The sequence below is a fragment of the Patagioenas fasciata genome, chromosome 3 (genome assembly GCF_037038585.1).
Source record: "Patagioenas fasciata isolate bPatFas1 chromosome 3, bPatFas1.hap1, whole genome shotgun sequence".
Taxonomy (NCBI): Eukaryota; Metazoa; Chordata; class Aves; order Columbiformes; family Columbidae; genus Patagioenas; species Patagioenas fasciata.
The window spans coordinates 44,530,374-44,550,604 of record NC_092522.1 but is presented as its reverse complement, the minus strand read 5'-3'; the positions used below and the strand labels follow the sequence as shown (position 1 = coordinate 44,550,604).

The 20,231-nt window shown below is 37.2% G+C and overlaps 1 protein-coding gene across 4 annotated transcripts in view; it reads left to right on the top strand.

Annotated features, from left to right (window-relative positions):
* The window catches only part of WDR64 (WD repeat domain 64), a 72,439-nt gene that overhangs the window by 29,828 nt on the left and 22,380 nt on the right, over nt 1-20,231 (top strand). For all 4 annotated transcript variants that reach the window (XM_071806231.1, XM_071806233.1, XM_065834262.2 and 1 more), the window contains exons 12-15: nt 4,377-4,516; nt 15,741-15,867; nt 17,763-17,911; nt 19,847-19,970. In XM_071806231.1, the coding sequence (XP_071662332.1) occupies nt 4,377-4,516; nt 15,741-15,867; nt 17,763-17,911; nt 19,847-19,970 (540 nt within the window). The remainder of the gene's footprint in view (nt 1-4,376; nt 4,517-15,740; nt 15,868-17,762; nt 17,912-19,846; nt 19,971-20,231) is intronic.

The window sequence follows — 20,231 nt, the reverse complement described above, 5'->3', positions numbered from 1 at the left end:
GCCATCTTAATACTTTCTGTTGCTCTTCTCTCTGATTGTGTTTCCGCAAAGCTTTGTTGTTTGTTCTTTCTCCAAAAGCAAATTGCAGAAATAGCACTCTTACATCCATTTCTTCCCTGTTATCCAATAATTTTATGAACCTTTCTGTTGCAGTGGTCATATTTCATGCTGCAGAAATGTGGCTGGAGTCTGGCAGCAGTCTTGTTCGTATATTCTGTTTGACAGGGTGGTGTCCTGGAGTGACATCAATGCTGCCTATCTCCAAGTCTTCAGTACAAGAGTCTTGCTTAAAACCAGAACTTGCTGAAGACCAGAACAGTTAAATAATTCAGGAATCATAATATATAAATTTCTTTGTGACATGTGTCAACATTTGTACAAAGTATATTTATATGTCACATTCAGCAATTATAATAGAAGAAAAAAAATCCAACATTTGATTGAAGGCGAGCTTCTAAAGTATTCAGTGGAGATAAATCTGCTAACCGCTCTATTAAGTCCCAATCCATTGTTATTTAGCCAGGTATATAACACAAATAGTATGCAAAAAGCACACTCTGTTATTACCTAGGAAGTGACAATAAAAATGTCATGTTTTAACACCCTTACTCTTCCATAATTTCTTTGTTGTATTTCAGTATCCTGAGTTTACCAGTACTGTGACAGAAACTGATTTTGTCTTCCAGATATTTGACATTTATAAAAATTAATAACAAAGATACAAGCAAACCTGATACAGAGTTCACTTTTCATGCTAAAAGCTAGACTTCTTCAAACAATAAAATTATAAAAACCTGATAGTGGCCTAAAATATGGAGCCCATAGTAATTTAGCATAACTTTTCTGTGTAGCATTTTGCATTAATATTATACCAAATGGTAAACTGATGTGATTTTCCTCTTATTCTGCATCCATTTTGATGCCAACTATGTCTTAATCATCACCCCAGGGAATAGCTACAATTAAGATCAAATTATGTATGCATTAAAAGCTGGAGATGTTCAGTTTTAAATTATATGATATATCAACTTTTAACTCTATTATTTCTTCAAATCTGGCTATTGTTCTCCTGTGAGCAGTAAAGTAGAAGACAAACGATTATTGATTTCTAAATCTAGCAATAGAAGCTTAAGACTGATAAAAATATGTCCTCTGCTTGCTTAGCATCCTTTGTGTATTCCTGGCACAAGTGGAGTACTTGGTAACATCATTGATATTGACATTTTCAGGAATTCCCAGGAATCCTAGTTACAGAAATCGTATCCCAGGACTCCACTAATACGAGTCCTCACAAGCATGAGCAGACTCTTTTCTATGATGCAGTCTAAACTTAAGAACATATGCAGACAAGGTAGCACAAAAAAAAGAGACATTGGCCAATATGATAAAAATGCAAACTTGTGTTGACCAGATGTCTAACTGTTCTGAAGAGGTTTTGCAGTCATTATAACCCAAGATTATTGAAAAGGCAGACTTGAAGAAATGATGGGTTGTTTAAAAGAATAAGGGGTCCTTCTGTGTGCAAGGAGGAGCATAGAAAGAAACCAGGACTTATATTTTTCTTTTCTAGTTTATCAGGGCATGTGAAGCTAAACTAGATTTTTTTCCATTCAGAAATGCTATTGTTCTCAAGGGGGTTTCAACACCACTGAAATGCAGACATCTCAGCAGACTTGTAATACCACACAAATTGCAAAACTGTGTGAACAAGGGAGATAATTTGACAAGGGATCACATGTTCAAAGAATGCATTGGAATCCATAACGTCTAGCTAGAATAGAGCTGTGGTCATAGCATCTGACTTTTTAAAAAACCCTAAACAAATGCTTTCATAATTATTTATCTTGGAATGGAGAACACCAAACAGAACCCATCATGATTCAAATCATTGATTTCACAGAATCGTAAAAATTTGCTCTCTGATATATAGATAGATAATTAATCTTCTTCAAGGTTTTCTTGAATGTGCTTTGTGCCCATGTCTTCTGTGTCAGGATTCTGAATCCTGGAGGCATTTTTGGAGCACAGAGAGAATAAATGTTCCAGCAAATGTTCCAGTGAAGCAGTGGAGCACCAAATGTTAGTGCCAATCTGGCATTAGTCCAGTGGAGAGAACATGCCTACTATAGCCAAATGCACCATTATCTCGACATCAGTAAAAGGAACAAAAATGAATCCACTATTTCACATAAGAAGCAAACAGCATTTTTAATGTAGCAAAAGGTTTTCTTTCCTAGCGAGACTTGTTCTTCCTGTTAATATCTTAAATTAAGAACATGTATTAGTGATTCTATTCTCACAAGAAACTCTCTGTGCACTATTGTCCCCTTCAGACATCTTCCATCACCTCGGGAATATAACGAACAGAGCAATTAGGAAGGCTAAGAAAGATCCTTTTCCTCAAAAGCTCTGCAAGTAGGTAGTTCGCTGGTCGGATTCTATCAACAGCTTCTACCTAGTTGACTGTCATTTTGAGACATGAGAGTTTCCATTTGGGGCTGCTAAAGGGCGCATTGTTGAAGCAGTGCCTGTTCCCTCTGCTTATAACTTATCTCACTAGTCTCACTGGAGGCTCCTGCCTATCATATTTCATGTCCTCTTCTTGACCTCATGGAAGGTCTGCAAGCTGAGTTTTATGCCCATGGTCTTAGTTCTCAGCAATGTACACTGGCTTGGTCACAAGGGTTCTGCTAACTTACAGGACGTGTGTATGACAGCCTAACACAGTACCTGGGGAGGGGAGGACTGGCCCATCATGTTCTGCAGTTTCCCCATCCAAAAGGGATTCACAAACCTCTTTATAGCCTTTTTATGCTACTTCCTGCCATGCTTACATCATAGGCAGCTCATCTAGAATAGTTTTGCGTGAAAGTCACCCTGAAAAGAAGCTGGTTCTTATTGATGTTACTGCTGGTCAGCTGCTCATCCATGGCTCCCCTTTCCTATGCCAAAGTTATCCCTCTGTTGTGCCAGTACAGATGTTTGCATGGTTTCTCACTCAAGTCACACATTTGAAATGATCTGGCATAAAACCAAATGATTTTCTGTTGTAGCTATTTTAAGAGAAGATAATTTCTCCAATGAGCATCTCTCATTTTGAGAGAGGCTACATAAACAGTGAAATGAATTTAACTGAGAGGACAATAATGTTTAATGGAGGAAAAGGGAGATGGGCTGCTCATAAATGAGTCACATATTGCTGTGTTAAGCAGCAAAGGAATAGATCTCTGTGGAGAGAGAGGGAGGGACTGACCAACGACAGAAGGCTGAGCAAGCTTAAGGAAGATGCCTGGAGGGCAGACTGCAAGAGCCGACCTTTGACTGTTCTTTGTTTACAAAACTGAGCTGAGCATCACAGTCTTGAGGTTAAGCGAATGTTCTTTTGGGGCGTATAATTCTTAATCTATGGTTTATTTGGCTTTTTGCACTTCACTTTTAAGCTGAGAAAAAAAAAAAGCCTCAAATTGAAGTCTAGATAAAATGTATCTGTTTCATTTACTGTGTGTCAAATTAGAGTATTCAGCTAATAGCACACAATTCATATAATTGCAGTATTTGCCAAGAATTGAAAGTTAAAATGTAAATTCATTAATGTCAAATTTAAACTGGGCTCATGCTCTCTTGAAACTTATGTGAAAAATATTAACTATTTCAGAACACTAGGTACAGTAATGTTTACATCACTATGTAAACCCCAGAGTTTACTAGTACATTTGTAACATCTTTGTGTTTTGAACTGTTTCTGGAAACTATTATGAAAATACTACCAAAGGATTCATCTATTATGCAATCAAGGATTAGTCCCTGAAATTGTAAGTAAATTTAATGTTTGAACATACAAATAAATATGAAAGACCTAATTCTCATTTACTTAAAGACACAAAATCACTCATGAGCAATTATTGTTTCCTGTCTGCTTTCAGCTTTCATGTGTGTTCCCCTTCCTGTTCTGCACACCCACCCTCTTCCACAGAGGTGCTCATTTCCTGGCTAAGTGGACACAAATATGTTGACATTTTTGTAAATTAGATCTTCAAAGGAAAAAAAATCTGAGCCCCAGTTCTATTTCTAATAAAGTATTCTGCTCCCGTGGGTCTAGCTCATGTAGTGTACCTGATCACATCCAGTGTCCCTGATGTTCCTCTAGCAAAATAAAAAGGCTTAGAAAGGCAAATCGGTTATGTTGTTTTACTACAAGTTTGAGGACAAACTGGAAACCAGCCCTTAGAATTAGAAATTCATATCCTTATGTAGGAGTTGTCTACATGGTGAAAGAAGAGACTTATCAACACTAAACTCTCCATTACAAAGCTTATTGCTAATACCAGGGACTATTTGGTCTTTCTGACTATATATACATTTTTTTTTTCTTTCAGGTCATGACAAACTGCTTCGTTTGTGGCATCCAGTTGTTAATAGTAAGCCTTCAGGGAAGTTATCAGGACACCAACATAGTGTTGTGGAACTTGTGACAAATGAGAAAGATCAACAGGTCATCAGCCTTTCCTCTACAAAGGTAAAACACTTTTCTTAACTTCATGGAAATCAATGCTATAAATGCAGGTAGGAATCTGCTTTTGAGTAAGTACTTCTGATAGTATCTAGTCCAATCTCATTGCTTGTTGGTTCTTTTATTTTTATAATATGGTGGAGTTTTAGCTGAAGATTTCCCAATTATTTTATATTGAGAAGCAAGACTAACATGGAACTATTTGGCATATTTTCTTTCCGAATGTGACAAAAGAATACTTGCGATAGTAGATACTAACATTCTGGTAATTTCTGTATTAGTTTGGCAACTGCCAGAATTACAACATAACCTTTACCTGAATGCTTCATTTGGTAGTGTTCACTTGCAAAAACCTCCTACAGCTTCATCTACCTTTTTCTCTGCCTGTCAGCCTACTAAATCCATAGATGGAGTTTTTCTTACACTGGTGACTCTAGCATTGTGTGAATCTATTGACCTCTTTCTGAAGAATGTCTTTTACAAGACTTATTGCTCCAAAACATTGTCCATAAAGAAGAATACTAATAAAATCAATAACAAAACTTCTTCAAGCAAATATTGCAAAATTCTGCTGGAAATGGGTGGGATTCCTTTAAGTTACTTGTGGAATCATGGCATCAGGGATTTGTCTCATTTGTCAAAATGGGACTGTTTAGGAGAGAATAAAAACTTCTAAAAATATGCGCAAAAATAAATGAGAAGCCTCTGAAGGGGTAGTTATGAATGGCTATGGAGCTCTTTCAAGAGCCGTCCTGTACAATATTTTCAATATTTATCAGTATTCAATATTTCATTAACATCTGCAATGATGGAATACAGAGCACGTGTACTAAACTAACCAGTTGTCTCAAACTGGATAAGGCTGCAGGCACTGGGCAGAATTATTAGAGTTCACAATGATCATTCAAATTGAAGGTATGATCCGTGGAAAATAATTCCTACAAAGCCACAAAGACCTAATAGAGTTAGTCTACTGAGATACCTATCAATCTCAAAGCTTTCCAGCTTTTTGTTTGGTTATGTAAGAAATGTTACTGAGCTCTTTATTCTCTCCGTGCTGCTCCTCTGCCATAATTGCTTACCACTGCTCATTGATGTGCCAGTAAATACCATGTTTTCATGTCTTTAATCCTATTCTTAAAACAACCCACACCCTTCTAAAAGTACTACTAGCTGAAAATCAGTCATTGGAAATCTGTCATGTTCATATAATGCCCCAGTCATAACACTTCCCCCCCTTACTCATATAAACGTATACCTGTCTATTCTTTATGTAGCTCTGTACATTTCCTACAGGCATACATTACTGCCAAATAAAGGAGGGTTTTGACAGATAGCCTGCAAGCTATAGATGTAGAGAAAATGGAATAAGACATAAGACATGACTTAGGGGGAATGAATGTACAAGAAGATATTTATAGAAAAGCAAATAAGAATGAGGCCCCTAGGCCAGTAAATTGCTACATGATCTCTTCAGGTCCTTTGTGGGCCTTTCAGTGATTCGATATGATGACTTACAGGGAAGCAAAATCCATTTTACAAGTCTTCAAGTATGTGGAAACCTGATCTTAGCTAAATGTAGCTGAGTTGTGCCAATGACATCAGTAACATCACTCATGAATGAAAATGAATATGCGAAAGTGTATTTTAATTAAAAGCTACATGTCTTTAAACAGTGCTGTGAGTTACAAGGCAGAAGTTACACTTCTCAAAAATAAAAAGAAATAGACATAAATTACTAGACTTTCGAAAGTCAGGTAAATGTTATGGTCATGGTTGAAAACTATATCAAAAAAGAAGGCATCTCTCAAAGAGAAGTCTGAAGGACTTTACAAATAAAGTGATGATCACTCTCTTCCTCAAAGAGTTTACTATCTGTAAGTGATCCATGGTATACAAAATAGCGAGGAAGGTCAGCTGTAACAGGATTGCTTCCAACCCAGTTGAAGCGCATTTGTGTACATATAGACAAGAACTAGGTATTATACAAAACTGTACAACTTCTCAGGGAACTTTTAACATTATGTTAAATACATAATTTATTTCCATCTAAAAAAAAAAAAAGACCAATTTGCTTCCCAATTTGCCTAGCATAAGAAAAATCAAAGTAGTTTTCTCAATTTTTTTGCTGTTTTGCTGAAGCAATACATATGTTATCATATGTTACATTTTTAAGATGCATGTGCTTTATTTTAGAGGGCTATTCTTCTTGCTTTTCATCTGTTGCTGAATGACCTGACTGGATTTCAGTCGACCTCCTCTGACACTGCCTAAGTCTGTTCACGTGACTTAACTTTGTGACTTAGATTATTCCAAAAGTACAGATTACTGAGCAGGTCACTTGTGTCTACAAAGAATTTCCATGTGTATGTGGTGAAGGAGGGACAGAGGAAAAGAGTGGGACAGAACTCTGAAAGGACTGGGGTTTAGGCAGCCCTTAGTACATGCAGGTCTTATTGTCTTGGACAGCCTACTTAAAAATCCCACCTTTCTAAGTAAAAGAAGAATCTCTGTTGGCAGTGAACCCGTGCTCAGCCCTGCTAAAGGATTCATAAGATGAAAGTCTCTAAATCTGTCAATTAGTAATCACGTAAACAAGATTTAAAAATACTGCAGAAACTCCATGAGTTACATTCATTCAGCAGAATATTGTTTAGCCTTTATTCATTAAGATAAATGTGCAATCCACCTCTGGAATAAACTAGAAAATTTGACTGGCAATTGTTTTAACATGAGCCTTGCTACACTGTGTGTTGACACTACTTTGCTGAAAAGTAAAATGCATGTACTATGTGGATTATTTTCTTTAAATCAGATTCTTATGCACCATGGTCTGCATTATGATAGCTCAGAATTTCAAGCTGTGTCTAAATTGTGAATTTCAAGAACTCTGTGCAGCTCTCTCATCCTGGTGCAGAACTTGGTTACACCCACACTTAGCATTAGCAGTTGAATTAGACCACTTAAGTGAGTCGGTTAAGCAAGATTTGAGGCTACAGGCTTTAATGCATAAAAACAATCTCAGTTTTGTTTGATAATCGATAGGGCTAGAGTAGGGAGTATATTCCCAGCATTCATACCACTGTGCAGTACCATCTGTAAACAACACAAAACCTTTGTTTTAAATCAGTGAAGGGAATGTTCTTTGGTCTTTTTCTCTTTAAAAGTAATTTCATTTTTGGAAGCTAATAACAAAAGAGCAATGGACATATTTACATGTTGCAGGAGAATGATGCAATAAACAGGGTGATTTCTCGCATCTCCATTCTGGGGCATTGCAGAGTTTCATTCCAGTCATAATTTCTTCAAAATCTGATGCAGCCAATTTGATGAAAGCACATAAATACTCCCTTGCTGAATTTTGACAATACTAAATTAACTCTGTTATAGATATATATGTGTATATATATATATATATATATATATATTAGTTTTATTCTTACAGAACCCAAGGGCAGATTTTTAGTGTTTCAGGGAGGATAAAGGGAGGTAAGATACATTATTAATTTTTGTATTTTCTGACTTTTGCAAATTTGTTAAAACCTTAATGTTATCACTCTCCAGTCCTCACTTTCCTGATCTGCTTAACTGCAAACTGACTGTGCAATATCCCAGTGGGAAGTCGTAAATGTCTTTTGCCTTTCTGGAACAGAGCAAGTGATTGTATCAATGCCTGTGTAGGTTGGTGCGGATGTTTATCTAACCTATTTTGAAAGCACATGACATTGTTTTAAGGATATATTTATAATACGGTAATTTGTCTTCCCGAAAAATGAGAACAGCTGAGCTGGAAGCACAATGTTTAATTTATTTCAAACCGTTGCTAATCGGGGCTGTTACTAAAATGTACTGCATATCAACAATATTAAATTTAATCTAGATAATTTGAAGAAGACACATTTGGGAAATCTGCTCCAATGATCCTTCACAGAAATTATGTGGCCACATCTATATCAGATAGTGCTTTGAAAGTCCCTTGCTGCTTTGCTCTTATTTTCTTTGGTTTACTTGCTTCTCCCAGAGATTAAGACATTTATTTTGCTTTTATATATTGCTTAATCCTTCAAGAACATTGAATATTCTTCTCGAGACTTTTAGTGTAACTTGCCCAATTTTCTTTTATTTCCTGTCCCATTTTCCATTATTGAAACTACTTTATCTTTTGGGTCTGAAAAAAAAAAAAACCTACAAAATTAGTCTACAGAAGACTCAAGTGGGATCTCATCAATGTATATAAATATTGGAAGGGAGGGAGTAAAGCAGATGGATCCAGGAACTTTCAAGTGGTGCCCAGTGACAGGAGTAGAAGTAATGGAAACACACTGAAACATTGGAAGCTCCGTCTGAACATCAGGAAAAACTTGACAAGTGACAAAGTGCTGGCACAAGTTGCCCAGAGAGGTTGTGGAGTCTCCATCCTTGGCAATATTCAAAATCCATCTGGACATGATCCTGGACAACTGGCTCTAGATGGCCGCACTTGAACAGTGGAGTTAGACAAGGTGACCTCCAGAGGTCACTTCCAACCTCAGCCATTCTGTGATTCTGTGAAAAAGTAGAAGGTATTAGAACTAATTTAAAATGTACTTTTTGGGCTCATACCTACATTTTCTTTCTCTAGTTCTTAGACTTGCATGGTGTATAATATGTTCACATGCTTTGCTTACAACCAGCATGCAGCTAGAGAGTTTGAGGAAAATATCTGTCTTACCTATAGTTATATCTTTGCAAAATGATAGGGTTTTTCTCAGTATATCTGAGAATGACCAATTCTCCTTCATTAATGGATTGTCCTCATGTATTTTCAGCATACATTAAGGGAATGATCCATTAGATGTTCTGTTTCTGGGCAAGTATCTGGTGGTTAAAATATTAAACAATCTGTATTTGCTGAAGATGGAACAGAGCAAGATCTATATTCAGCCTGTGGTGATTTCTGTAGTTCTACCAGAAAACTGAGATCTCGGGTTTAAGCTATATTAAAAATAAATTTCCAGATCAGTAGTTTTCTAGTTGCTTTTTTCCTATGGGGGAATGAAGAAAAATGACATCTTCAAAATGTAAATGAAGTGTTGTATACCTGAAAATTGCTTCAAACACTATGTCTAAGGTGAGAGCCTGATACTAAGATTGGCTGAAGGTTGATAGGAGGAACCTGACTGGTTTTTGAGCTCTTCTGATCTCGGTGTTCATGAGCAGTCACCTCTGTCCTATACCTTGAGCTTCCTGTTTCTGAAACAGTTCTCCAAAAGTGTTAGGGGTTATTTCATCTTTGCATTTGGGTCAGGTAGGTCTGTTGTCAGCACATTGAGCATGCAATACAGAGACAGACATACAGAGCCCTTACACACTCTCAATCATTGCATAGCACCCAGTAAATATCCTGCAGGCTCATTGTTGGGCAATTAGACTCACTATTGCATTTGAATTCTTTCCAGCATTCCTGCATGGTTTGGAGAAGAAAAGTGACTTTATATATTACCAGGTTAATGGTACTATTAGAGGAAGTGATTTGAAATGTTCAGAATTTCAAACTTCACCAAATTACTGTCTCAATAAGACACTAGTTATAGTACCATCTGCTGCACCACATTGCATTAATGGGATTAGAGCTAAATCCTCCTTGCCTTGGCCTCACAAATAAACCCATTGACATCAATTTGTTCCTAAGTCTTCTAATAACTGCAGGGAGTTGTAGTACTTTGCAGGATCACTTTCAGGGATCAGAAGACACATGGCAGCATTCTCTGCAGAGAACTTACTCTATTAAATAACACGGCAAGCAGAACTGCAGTTTGACCTCCACTTCATGCTTGGTGATTTCTGTCTTTGAGGCCTCAGATGTTCTGTATAAGTTTGTAATTTTTTCATTTAGACCACAGAGCCTTTAATGACCTCTTGAAACAGTTGAACAGTGAATCAAATATGGGCAGTTAAACTAAGCACTTCATCAGAAAATCAGCTTTAATTGATTTCCTGCTTATGCCCACAGAAAATGCTGTGGCCACTGCAACTTCTTTCTGCTCCAAGTGGTTGGATTTTGGATTTCCCTGTGCAACATTTTTTCATAAGTTGCTTTAAAGACTTGCAGCATCACCATTCTATAAAACTGAGATAAGCTGTCTGTCTTTTTCAAAAAAACAAATTTTCCTTAACTTACAAATGTATCAGCAGGATGTCAGAATTTGGAAGTGCTAAAAAGAAGTGACTGTTTTCTCTTGAGAGTTGCTGAGATATTTTCTTTAGAGCAGTGTTTTACATTCACTTTCTTATTATCAACTAGCAGTAACTTGAAGGGATTATCTTTTGGTGGGGGTTGGGGGTCAGCAAATCCTGGACTTCTTTAGTCCTTTTCTGTCTCAGTTAATTACATACAGAAAGGGGCAGAAGACTATTCCCTTCTTCCAAAGTCAAACCAGGTTTCCACAGTGGCCTCCTCATAACAACCCAGCAGGAGATAAATGTTCCCGAGACTGAGCTTTATTGTACTGAGAGCGTGTAAAATATTTATTTACCAATTTTTGTCTTGCCCTATTTGCCATCTTTGTTCTGTCTCCCTCTGCTGTTCCCATTTTAGTTGGTAAGGTGAATCTTTTGCTCTGTGTCTGTCTGTGTGTGTGTGTATTAAGAAAAGTAGAAGACAGGGGTGTTGCTGTTTTTACATGCTCATAAAATATAGGCTTCATACCTGATGGAAATGACAGTTCAGGCTTCTTTCTCTGTTCTCAGTTTTAGGACTTCAAGGAAGATGGTGGTCGAGTGAGAAGTGTTTATTTATGCAAATATACACATTTAATGTGAGCCAGTGTTGTAAATATAATGTTGCTGTAAGTATAGCTCAGCTTTTCCGGTAAGGTGGAAACATCAGGAAGAAGGAAAGAAATTTCCAAAAAGAGTTGAAGCTCCTTCTCTCTACACTTCCCCTCCTCTCTAATGTGTTTTGTGTGCTTGAATATCATCTCTTTTCTGTGATTTCAGAAGATGCAGTCTAGAAGCATTTTGCCATAAAGAGTGTGTTCTCAGAGGGATTCAGGGATTCCTGATGTTAGTTGGGCTGGTGCAGGAAGCAGCACAGTAAGGTTGCTATTAACAAAATGTTCCAAAGCCCACTCCCCCAGTCACTTCCTAATTTCCAAATAAGCATGGCTTTTGTTGCCGCTCTTTGTGCATGAAGTCATGCAGAGTTGTGAGTGCTGATGCAGATGAACAGCAGTGATGCTGTGTCCCACGGCCATGCTGGTGATGCCTTGTGTAGAGTTACTCAGGTGGAACAGTGGGTTGTGTGATCTCCCCATCCCTGCCCATGGGCTGGAAAAGGAAGAAGGCCAGAAGGAATGGAAGAGATTCGTGAATGCTGTGATGTGTCCATGTTTTTGCTGTCTCTTTAGGTGTTTGGATTTTTGTCATGTGGTGCTGGCATTAATAGATGAACAGGCAGCAAGAAATATTCCAAGAGGGTCTTACTCATATTTTCTTGTGCTGTAAGATCATCTTGTCATTGCTTTGATAAAATAAGCTGCCAAATTTAAGTTTCAGTTGTTGACCAATGTAAATTGAATAGTCCATGAGATTATTGGAATTGTCTGTCTTCAGTTTTGTTTTGTATAATTTTACTAACTTGGTAACAGGTCTGGGTGATGTTAATGGAAAGGTCATTATCTCTCCGTTCAGTGACTTATTGCTTTCACCTGACTAGAGTATTTCCATAGATACCTACTTCTGGTTAATCTTCAGTTCTTGCAGCTGTTTCTACATGCTAATTGCGATTGTGTCACTATTGAGCTTGGAGATCTACCTGCAACATTGCCCTAACTTTCTCAACTTCTGCCACCGATTCTTCTTTCTATTTTTCCTGGCTTACTTTCAGTGGGATGAACAGTTTCATCATTTTTTCTGTTCAGTCAGATTTCTTTTTTCAAGCCTTCTCTCTGCCTATTTCTCCCTAGAGCTCTTTTTATAAGCTTTAGAAATTGCACATCTGAGTAAACTCCTCAAATGTAAACAGAAGTCTATCAGAGCAATATGATAGAGATGGTTCTTCTGACCAAGTACTGCCTTAGAGAAAATTTAATCCCAGTAAGAAGTTCTTTAGAGCCTTTTCCCTTTGAGTTTTCCCAAAACCAAACAAAATATTCAGGAGGAATTTTCTTTCTACTTAAAATTCTGAAACACTCATGTATGAACTTCTCTCTGGTGCCAAAGGTGATCTGTTTAAGCACTGGTTACTGTATCTGTTTCTTCCATTCCTTTTCAGAATTTTGCTGGATCCTCTGTAACTTCTTTTAAAATCAGGTTAATTATGCATGTTCCAATAATCTCAAAAACTCTGTCTCTGTTACACATGAATGACTTCTATCCATTACTGTCTCCCTTAGTTTTGTTTTGCAAACAGTGAACAGTCTTCTATTTGTTTGTTTGTTTGTTTGTTTTTAGCAATGGTGTTTTTCCTGTGATGAGATCCTCTTTTAAGTGAAAAAAAAGAGAGATACTTCAACATTTTATAACATCCGGAATAACAAACATTCATTCTTAATTGTATAGTGTGTGTCTTTGGAAGAAATAATTCCTGGCAATTGCAATGAACGTTTTGTAACATGAACATAGGCACAAGTCTTTCTCACTAGCAAAAGCATTTTTAAGGACAGGACATACTGCCTATGAATTATAATGGCCACATGCTCTGTTCAACTGAAAAATAAATAGATTTCAAAATTAAGAAGGGAACAGGCTGTGGTGAGAAAAGCTGAAATAGTCAAAACTTATGGATTATGTTTCAGACTATCATTTGCTGTGTGTGGGAAAACACTTTCTCTGTTCATAGGTGTAAAACAAAAGCTTTTCCTGAAGTAGTTTTATATTAAAAAAAAAAAAAAAGTTTAGGCTTTTATGTCATGAAATGGACAGATATAAGTGGTATTCTGCAGAGTTAAAATTATCTAAACCCAGATTTGCGGAGAAAGTAATTCTCAGATCTGTTTCAAGTTTTCAAATAACTTTGTATTAAAAGGTGAGTAACATTACGTAACTGAATTTTCTGAGTATTCAGCAGTGAATTTTATTGCAGCTGTTTTCTTTATGGGTTGACAGATGTAATGTTCTGGTGTTTTCCTCAGAGTTCTTCCTGTCAGATTTCTAGCTTGGTGTTAGGCAAGATGAGCTAAAAGCAATTACTTTTCAAATCAAATCTATTTAATAATTATTTAATCCATCTTTCTTTTACCAGTCACCAGCATTTCTAGGTCAGTAGCACCCTGACTGACCTGAATTTGAGCTATCCATCAGATAGTAGTAATTTCTAGCACTTTTGATACAAGACTGGCTGTAAGTCATTTCCTGGGCCATAACTTGTTAATGGCCTTAGCAAGTAGCTTATGTCATTAAAACTTTTATGAAATTATATGGAAGTGGCAAACAGAGCTCTATGTTCTTTGTTCTATCTAATCTCTTTTAAGTTTTCCTAAGGTGCCAGTCATTGTGCTATCAAATATATCAGTCAGAAAGAAAAACAAGTAATTTCAAAATGAACTTCCAGTCTTGCTGTCCCAATTCCACTATCTTTTCTGTTACAATGCCCATCTGTTATGGACAGATCCTCAGTAATGTTTCAAGAGGCTTACTGGACTGTCTTTCCACAATAGCCAGCTAATGTACCAACACAGCTGCTTTTACCTGTGGGTGAATTACACAGTTTTTCAGGAATATCATGCAAGAAACTGCACCCAAGCTGTCTGTTACAGACATCATTGGGCTTGTGCCTACCTAGACCTTAATGTTCACACATTACAGGAGATCCTGGGATGAATCAAAGAAATGGCAACAAATTTCTGTAGGATTTTTCCTGGCATTTTTTTATTTTTGTATTCATTGGATTTCCCAAAATTATTGCTGTTTTAGGGAGGCAGCAGCCCAGACCCAGTCAGGGCAGGCTGGATGCTTCATGCCTCCTGGCCAAGACTATGAAGTTAGAATTTGGCTAACTGCATCAAGACCACCTAAAAAAAGCTATTGAGATCTCAGCTGAGTGATAAATTTAAGAATAAGAAACAGCTGAGAGAGGAAGACCTTCAGGGACTCTAGTACAGGAAGCAGAATGATTCATCTGGTAGTTCTGTCTCAGACACAGCTCAGTTATCAAATTCAGTTGACCTTTTCATGAGTTTGTGCTGATGTGTTTTGTGGACTTACATTTTTATGGAGCATTTCATCCAAAGATTCAATGACTTTTGTCAATGCCCACAACACTCTCAGTGTTGATGGGAGCATTGTACTGATGTGTCTTTGTGTTAAAATCTCTGTTGAAAATACAACCCCACATTTAAATAACACAATTGAGTGAATATAAATAACTTGCATAAATACTTACCTCAAACTCACCACAGCATTGGCAGCTGAATAAGAATTGAAGGCAGATGTGATGACAGAATAGCTTTTGAAAGCATAGTAAAATTATCTTTCAGGGAAATACACCACATTAAAAGCTATGGGATCTGAGAAATTAAATCATGACTTCTTGCAGGATTAAGAGCAGTCTGCATAGGCTAGCAGTAAGTTCAACGCAGCTTTTGATCAGATAGGATGAATAAGTGCTGCTATTATACAATTAATTGATGAGTAGTTCTAGATTTTAAAGCAAGTGCTGTGTTTTCCATTGAAACTTAAAGTGAGTACAAATCTATCTAATATATCTAGTGCTCCTTACAGGATAGTACCCTAACTGATTGGTTGCATTTGCACAAGAACCACATATGCATCAAAATGAACCTTCTGCAATATGTTGTGATCCTGATTTGCTCCTACATCTGCTGTCAGTCAAAGATTTCAGGAATTCCTTTTTCTGGAATCCTCTGAAATTTATCTTTGTACTGTTGCAAACCATTTGATTTTCCAATCCAAATACAAGCTTTTAAACTATCCGTATTTACCTGCACATGACAGGAAAGTCTGACACAATGGAATCATCTTGCCATTAAGGAGTAGAATGAGTTCTCAGGAGATCTGGTTCCTCTGTGGACTTGTTGGGTCAAGACTGCAAAACTCAGCCTTTCTGTGTCTTTTATCCTTAGTAAAACGAATATAATGTTACTGTTGATATTTGTCTTGCTTACTTTGGAATGCACCATGCTTAGCAATTTTCATTGGAAGCTCCAATATTACTGTAATAGAAACAAAAATTAGTTGAAAATCCAATAATGATACATTACTGGATTTTCTCGCCTCTCTCTTGCTCTAGATTTTTAGGGTGTGGGATTTACAGACCCTTTCACTGCTGCAAGTCTTCCATGATGATCAAGGGAGTCCTGGAGAGATGGAGGCCTCTGCCATGGTATTTGACAACGATAATGGCACACTTATCACTGGTATGTTGCTGCAGGTGATGTAGGAGAGCATCCCTCTTCTCCTAGAATGCGATTTCCTTTGCAATTACATATAAATGAAGTCGAGCACAGGAATAAAGTATATGATACGGACAGAATACTGGGAGGTAGGGGTATTTGCACATGAAGACCATTTTAAAGTGGATCTTGTTATATAAAAATATTAATGAAAGTATGCAGCATGGGACTTAACAACAGGAGCCAGAGAAAATGAGAAAGGCTTCTCTGAAGGCAAGGTGAACCTCCCTTAGAAAAACTCAACTACAGATAGTGTAGACTTGTCACTTCTTGAAAGCTACTAAGCTGCTGATCCTCCCCTATTCCTCTAGCACTCTCCTCCCATTTGGAGATCAAACCAGCAAAGTACAGTCTCTGTGGAGACTTCAGAAGCGTATTCAAACTCCTTATTTAACTCGGGAAACCGATGGGGTTTTTCTGCCCCAGAGATATAATCACTGAAAAAAAACCAGCTTTGAACCTATTCTGAGGCTATAGAAGCCAGAGACATACCAGACAAATTGTCTTTGGAGACAGCGTTTTCTGTCCTTGGGTTAGGAACAAGGCATAAAGCTCGCGAAGCTTGTCAGATCTGAGAAGATGAATGTGAAACACTTTGTTTTCAGTGACCTGGTAATTTCTGCTGAATCTTTGTGCCAATAAACCTGGTTTAGTAGCCTAAATATATATACTGTCCACAAATTGTTACAGGTATTTAGGCATTTGGTAAGCATTGCAAAGCTTAAGAAACTTTAGCTTCTAGGTCTTATTTTAAAAATGCCCAGGTTATTAATCAGTCTAGTTTTTAAAGATTTTTAAGGGTACAGATAGGAAATTCAGTTCAAATTTAAATGAGGTAACTTTGCCCTTATAAACAATGCTTGGATCAGTGCCTAAATATCTGTAAAAATCTGGTCCTGGACTCTCTAAATGATTCCATTAAAAGACTAAGTTAATGTCTCCTTTCCCCTGAAGAGGGCAAGAGACTGAGGCTATATGTAGGCAGTTTAATTCTCATTGCTATGTACCTGACTTTACAGAGGAGATTTTCTGTTATTAGTTCACTATCATCCATAAATCACAGCTCACCTTCACGCTTCATTTGAACATTGCTACAGCTTTCCTCCTGTGCCTTTTTCCAAACTGCTGGTCTCTATGCCTGGACTTATGCCAAGTATGAGGCAATTTTGTCCTTTGCTGCACACTCACTGCTGACTGATGCTCCTCTGCTGGTAGAACTGTAGTAATACTGGAACTGAAATAGGAGGTTGCATGTGTAGTTTGGCTTGTGAGCCTGCATTGTAAAAACTTTGTCCTTTCTTTTGTCTTGTCTTCCCCATCTGCCTCTCTGTCTTTGTAAACTTTCTGATCTGAGAGCACTGGAAGGTATCTGGAAAACACCATTCAGACCTGCAGTGCTGTATAGAGGAAGGTACTGGAAAGCCATCATCATTGCCTGCAGATAGAACTGCTTTATCTCTAAGAAAGCAAATACCATAATTTATTTTAGTGATATATCTACCAATTAGAGTTTTATTTATTTGGGTTCATTCCATTCCATGCCAGCCCACTCTGGAACTGGAGGATTTATGACATCTAATGATTCAGAGTCAGGGTATCAATCTCATCAAAAGTGGGCAGGTGGTCATTTAAAGCAGGGAAATGCTCAGCCATTGTTTAACTGGTGCTTTGTGGGGAGCATGTGTGAATGTTTTCTGAATTAGAGAATAGATATTCTCAAGAAACAGACAAGATTCCTTATCCTCTTCAGAAGAACTCAAATAAACTCCATGGTTTCTGGAAAATCTTTTTATATCCAAGGAATGTAACCAGTATTATACATAAAATGCATATATTCTCACTTCTCTCACCCTGTGCAGGTTCAACTGTCATTGATATTTATCCCCTAACTCAAGTGATACATGATAGGAGACAGTTGCCACAGACACATGAGAAAAAAATCAATGTTCTGATTTACAACATGGCTCTTCACCAAATTCTCACTATCTGCTCTGAGTCAATACTGAAGGTGAGTGTAAGCTGTCACCAAGTCTCAGGTTTTTTTATTACAAATAAGTTACTTCAAATTAGATAAGTGATTATTGTTAATTATTCAAAGTGTTGGTGTTGAGGTTATTTTCATGCACAAATTCTCCAGAGAAGTGGTAGCCGTGATGAATAAACTATTGGATTCAGCATTATTGGTTTTGTCAGAAAACTACTTCCCTGACCTGCATTGACATAATTGCACTGCAAGCACCAGGCAGATTGAGCAAGGCTTCAGAGGCATTTGATTTAGTTGCAATTTTATTTCCTTAGGCTGTATTTTGGTACAGTACACCTATTCCTGCAATAGATTCTTGCAAGTATAGCAAAAGAGGTGAAAGTCCATTGGTTATTTCATAGCTACAAAGGAAAATGTAAACTGCCATGATGGATCCAATCTACTTTAGATCCAATCAATAATTCATGCAAGCACAATTACACATTGTTCTTCACTTCAGAAGGCATATCTAAAGAGCATCTCTTTAAAGTTCAAGAAGTGCTCGAGTCCCAGTCAGCTTAGTAGAATATAAGCATGTACTTTAGACATTCTATGGACTGGTATAAAACATCTTAAAAGTCATTTTGTAAAAATAAGACTGTGTAAAATATGCTTCTATCAGATAAAAAGATTTCTTCACGAAAATTAAAAAGTTTCATTGGCACATACAGTGCACCGAAACTATAAAACCTGACTTTTCATCTTCCTGTTTTGCTTTTTATTCTTTTGTCTGATCTGCTTCTCTTTGGCTAGCAGTTCTGGAGCAAATTTGCTGACCTTCTGTAGATCATTTTCTCATTCAAATAATTTCCTAGAACATACTGTTCTGAGCCTTGAAGATTTCAAGTCATACAGTGGGGGAGAAGTGTTGAATATAATAGCCAGTAAACAAGAAAAGTGATAAAGATCACTTTTATCACTTTTAATCACTTAAGAGCACTTGTGTTGAAACATTAATGGAAAGGCTAAACTTGCCTATTAACTATATAATTTGCATTTGAACCACTAAAAAACAGTTGCCATCCAAGTGTCAGAAAACCTACAGATTAATAAAATGAATCATTACTGATGTAATTAAGAGTGTGACAATGATCATCAGAGGTACCAAGGACCTACAGTTTACGTTAACTGTTGATGGGATTAGATGGCAAGATCCATAGGGAGAGGAAGCATCTCCTACTGGGCCAGCTGGTTATGCATGCCAAACCTGTGGAGAAAGGCTTGTTTGTGTAAAAGTTTGTTCATTTTATAAACTGGGTAAATATGTTATTTCTTGTTCTAAATCCTGCCTTCCTTAGACCATGATGGCTGCAACACCAATACAATTACAAGTTAGTTTTGGGCACTTGGTGCTGCAGAAAATCAGATCCAGACAGTGCACGGGACAATGAGTGGCTAATTCATAAAATCCAGTCGAATCTGAGCTATTCCATGACAGTGACTAAAATTTGTACTGGTAGTCCATTATAAGGCATTGTTTAAATTCCTAAAAGGATTAGATAATTATCAGATATAGTTGTTCCTACATTTTTGGACCAAATGTTTACGAAAAGTCTCATTTTGATATTCAGCATAGAAAGTATAGCTCAAACCACTCTTTCTAGTTAGATTTATTTGCTTTTGCACTGTAAAAAGTCCTTATATTTAACAACGGTCTCTCTGACTTAACAAGGATCTTTCTCATAGCATACTAAACGGAGTCTCCCCTTGCCAGAATGGCTTCTCCGGGGAGAGGGACATTTCCAGGGAAATTACACTAATATCTCAGTAAAAATACATGGTGGTGTGCTATTGTAACCGAGAATCTATTTCACAGGGTGTGCTCTTGGAAGTATTTGTCTTTCTCCAGTTACAGTAGAACACATTGTATGATAAGTTTTAGAGGTTACAGTACAACTAATTACCATCTTATCTTTTCAGGTCTGGGACCTAGAAACAGGATATCAAATATATCAGATTGAAGATGCTCATGGGCTGAATATTGAAGTGACCTGTGCAGCCTTTGAAAGAAAAGGGGTTTATCTTGCCACTGGGGCGTGTGATGGTAAAGCAATTAAATAATTGCCACATTTTTGTTACTTTTATTTAAAATGACATATTACACAGCCAGACAGAACTCTTTGTCTTGACTGTCTCAGTGACAGAAGAATTAATTTTAGCTTTCTTCCAAGATGGGAGGAAGTATGTACAGAAAGGAATGCACAGCTGTCAGTCTGGAGAAAAGTGCAGCGTGGGAGGGGGGGTGTCATGTCTTAGTTGGGTTTTATTTGATAAGTGACTAATAGAAAGGTGATTTTTGGGTGCT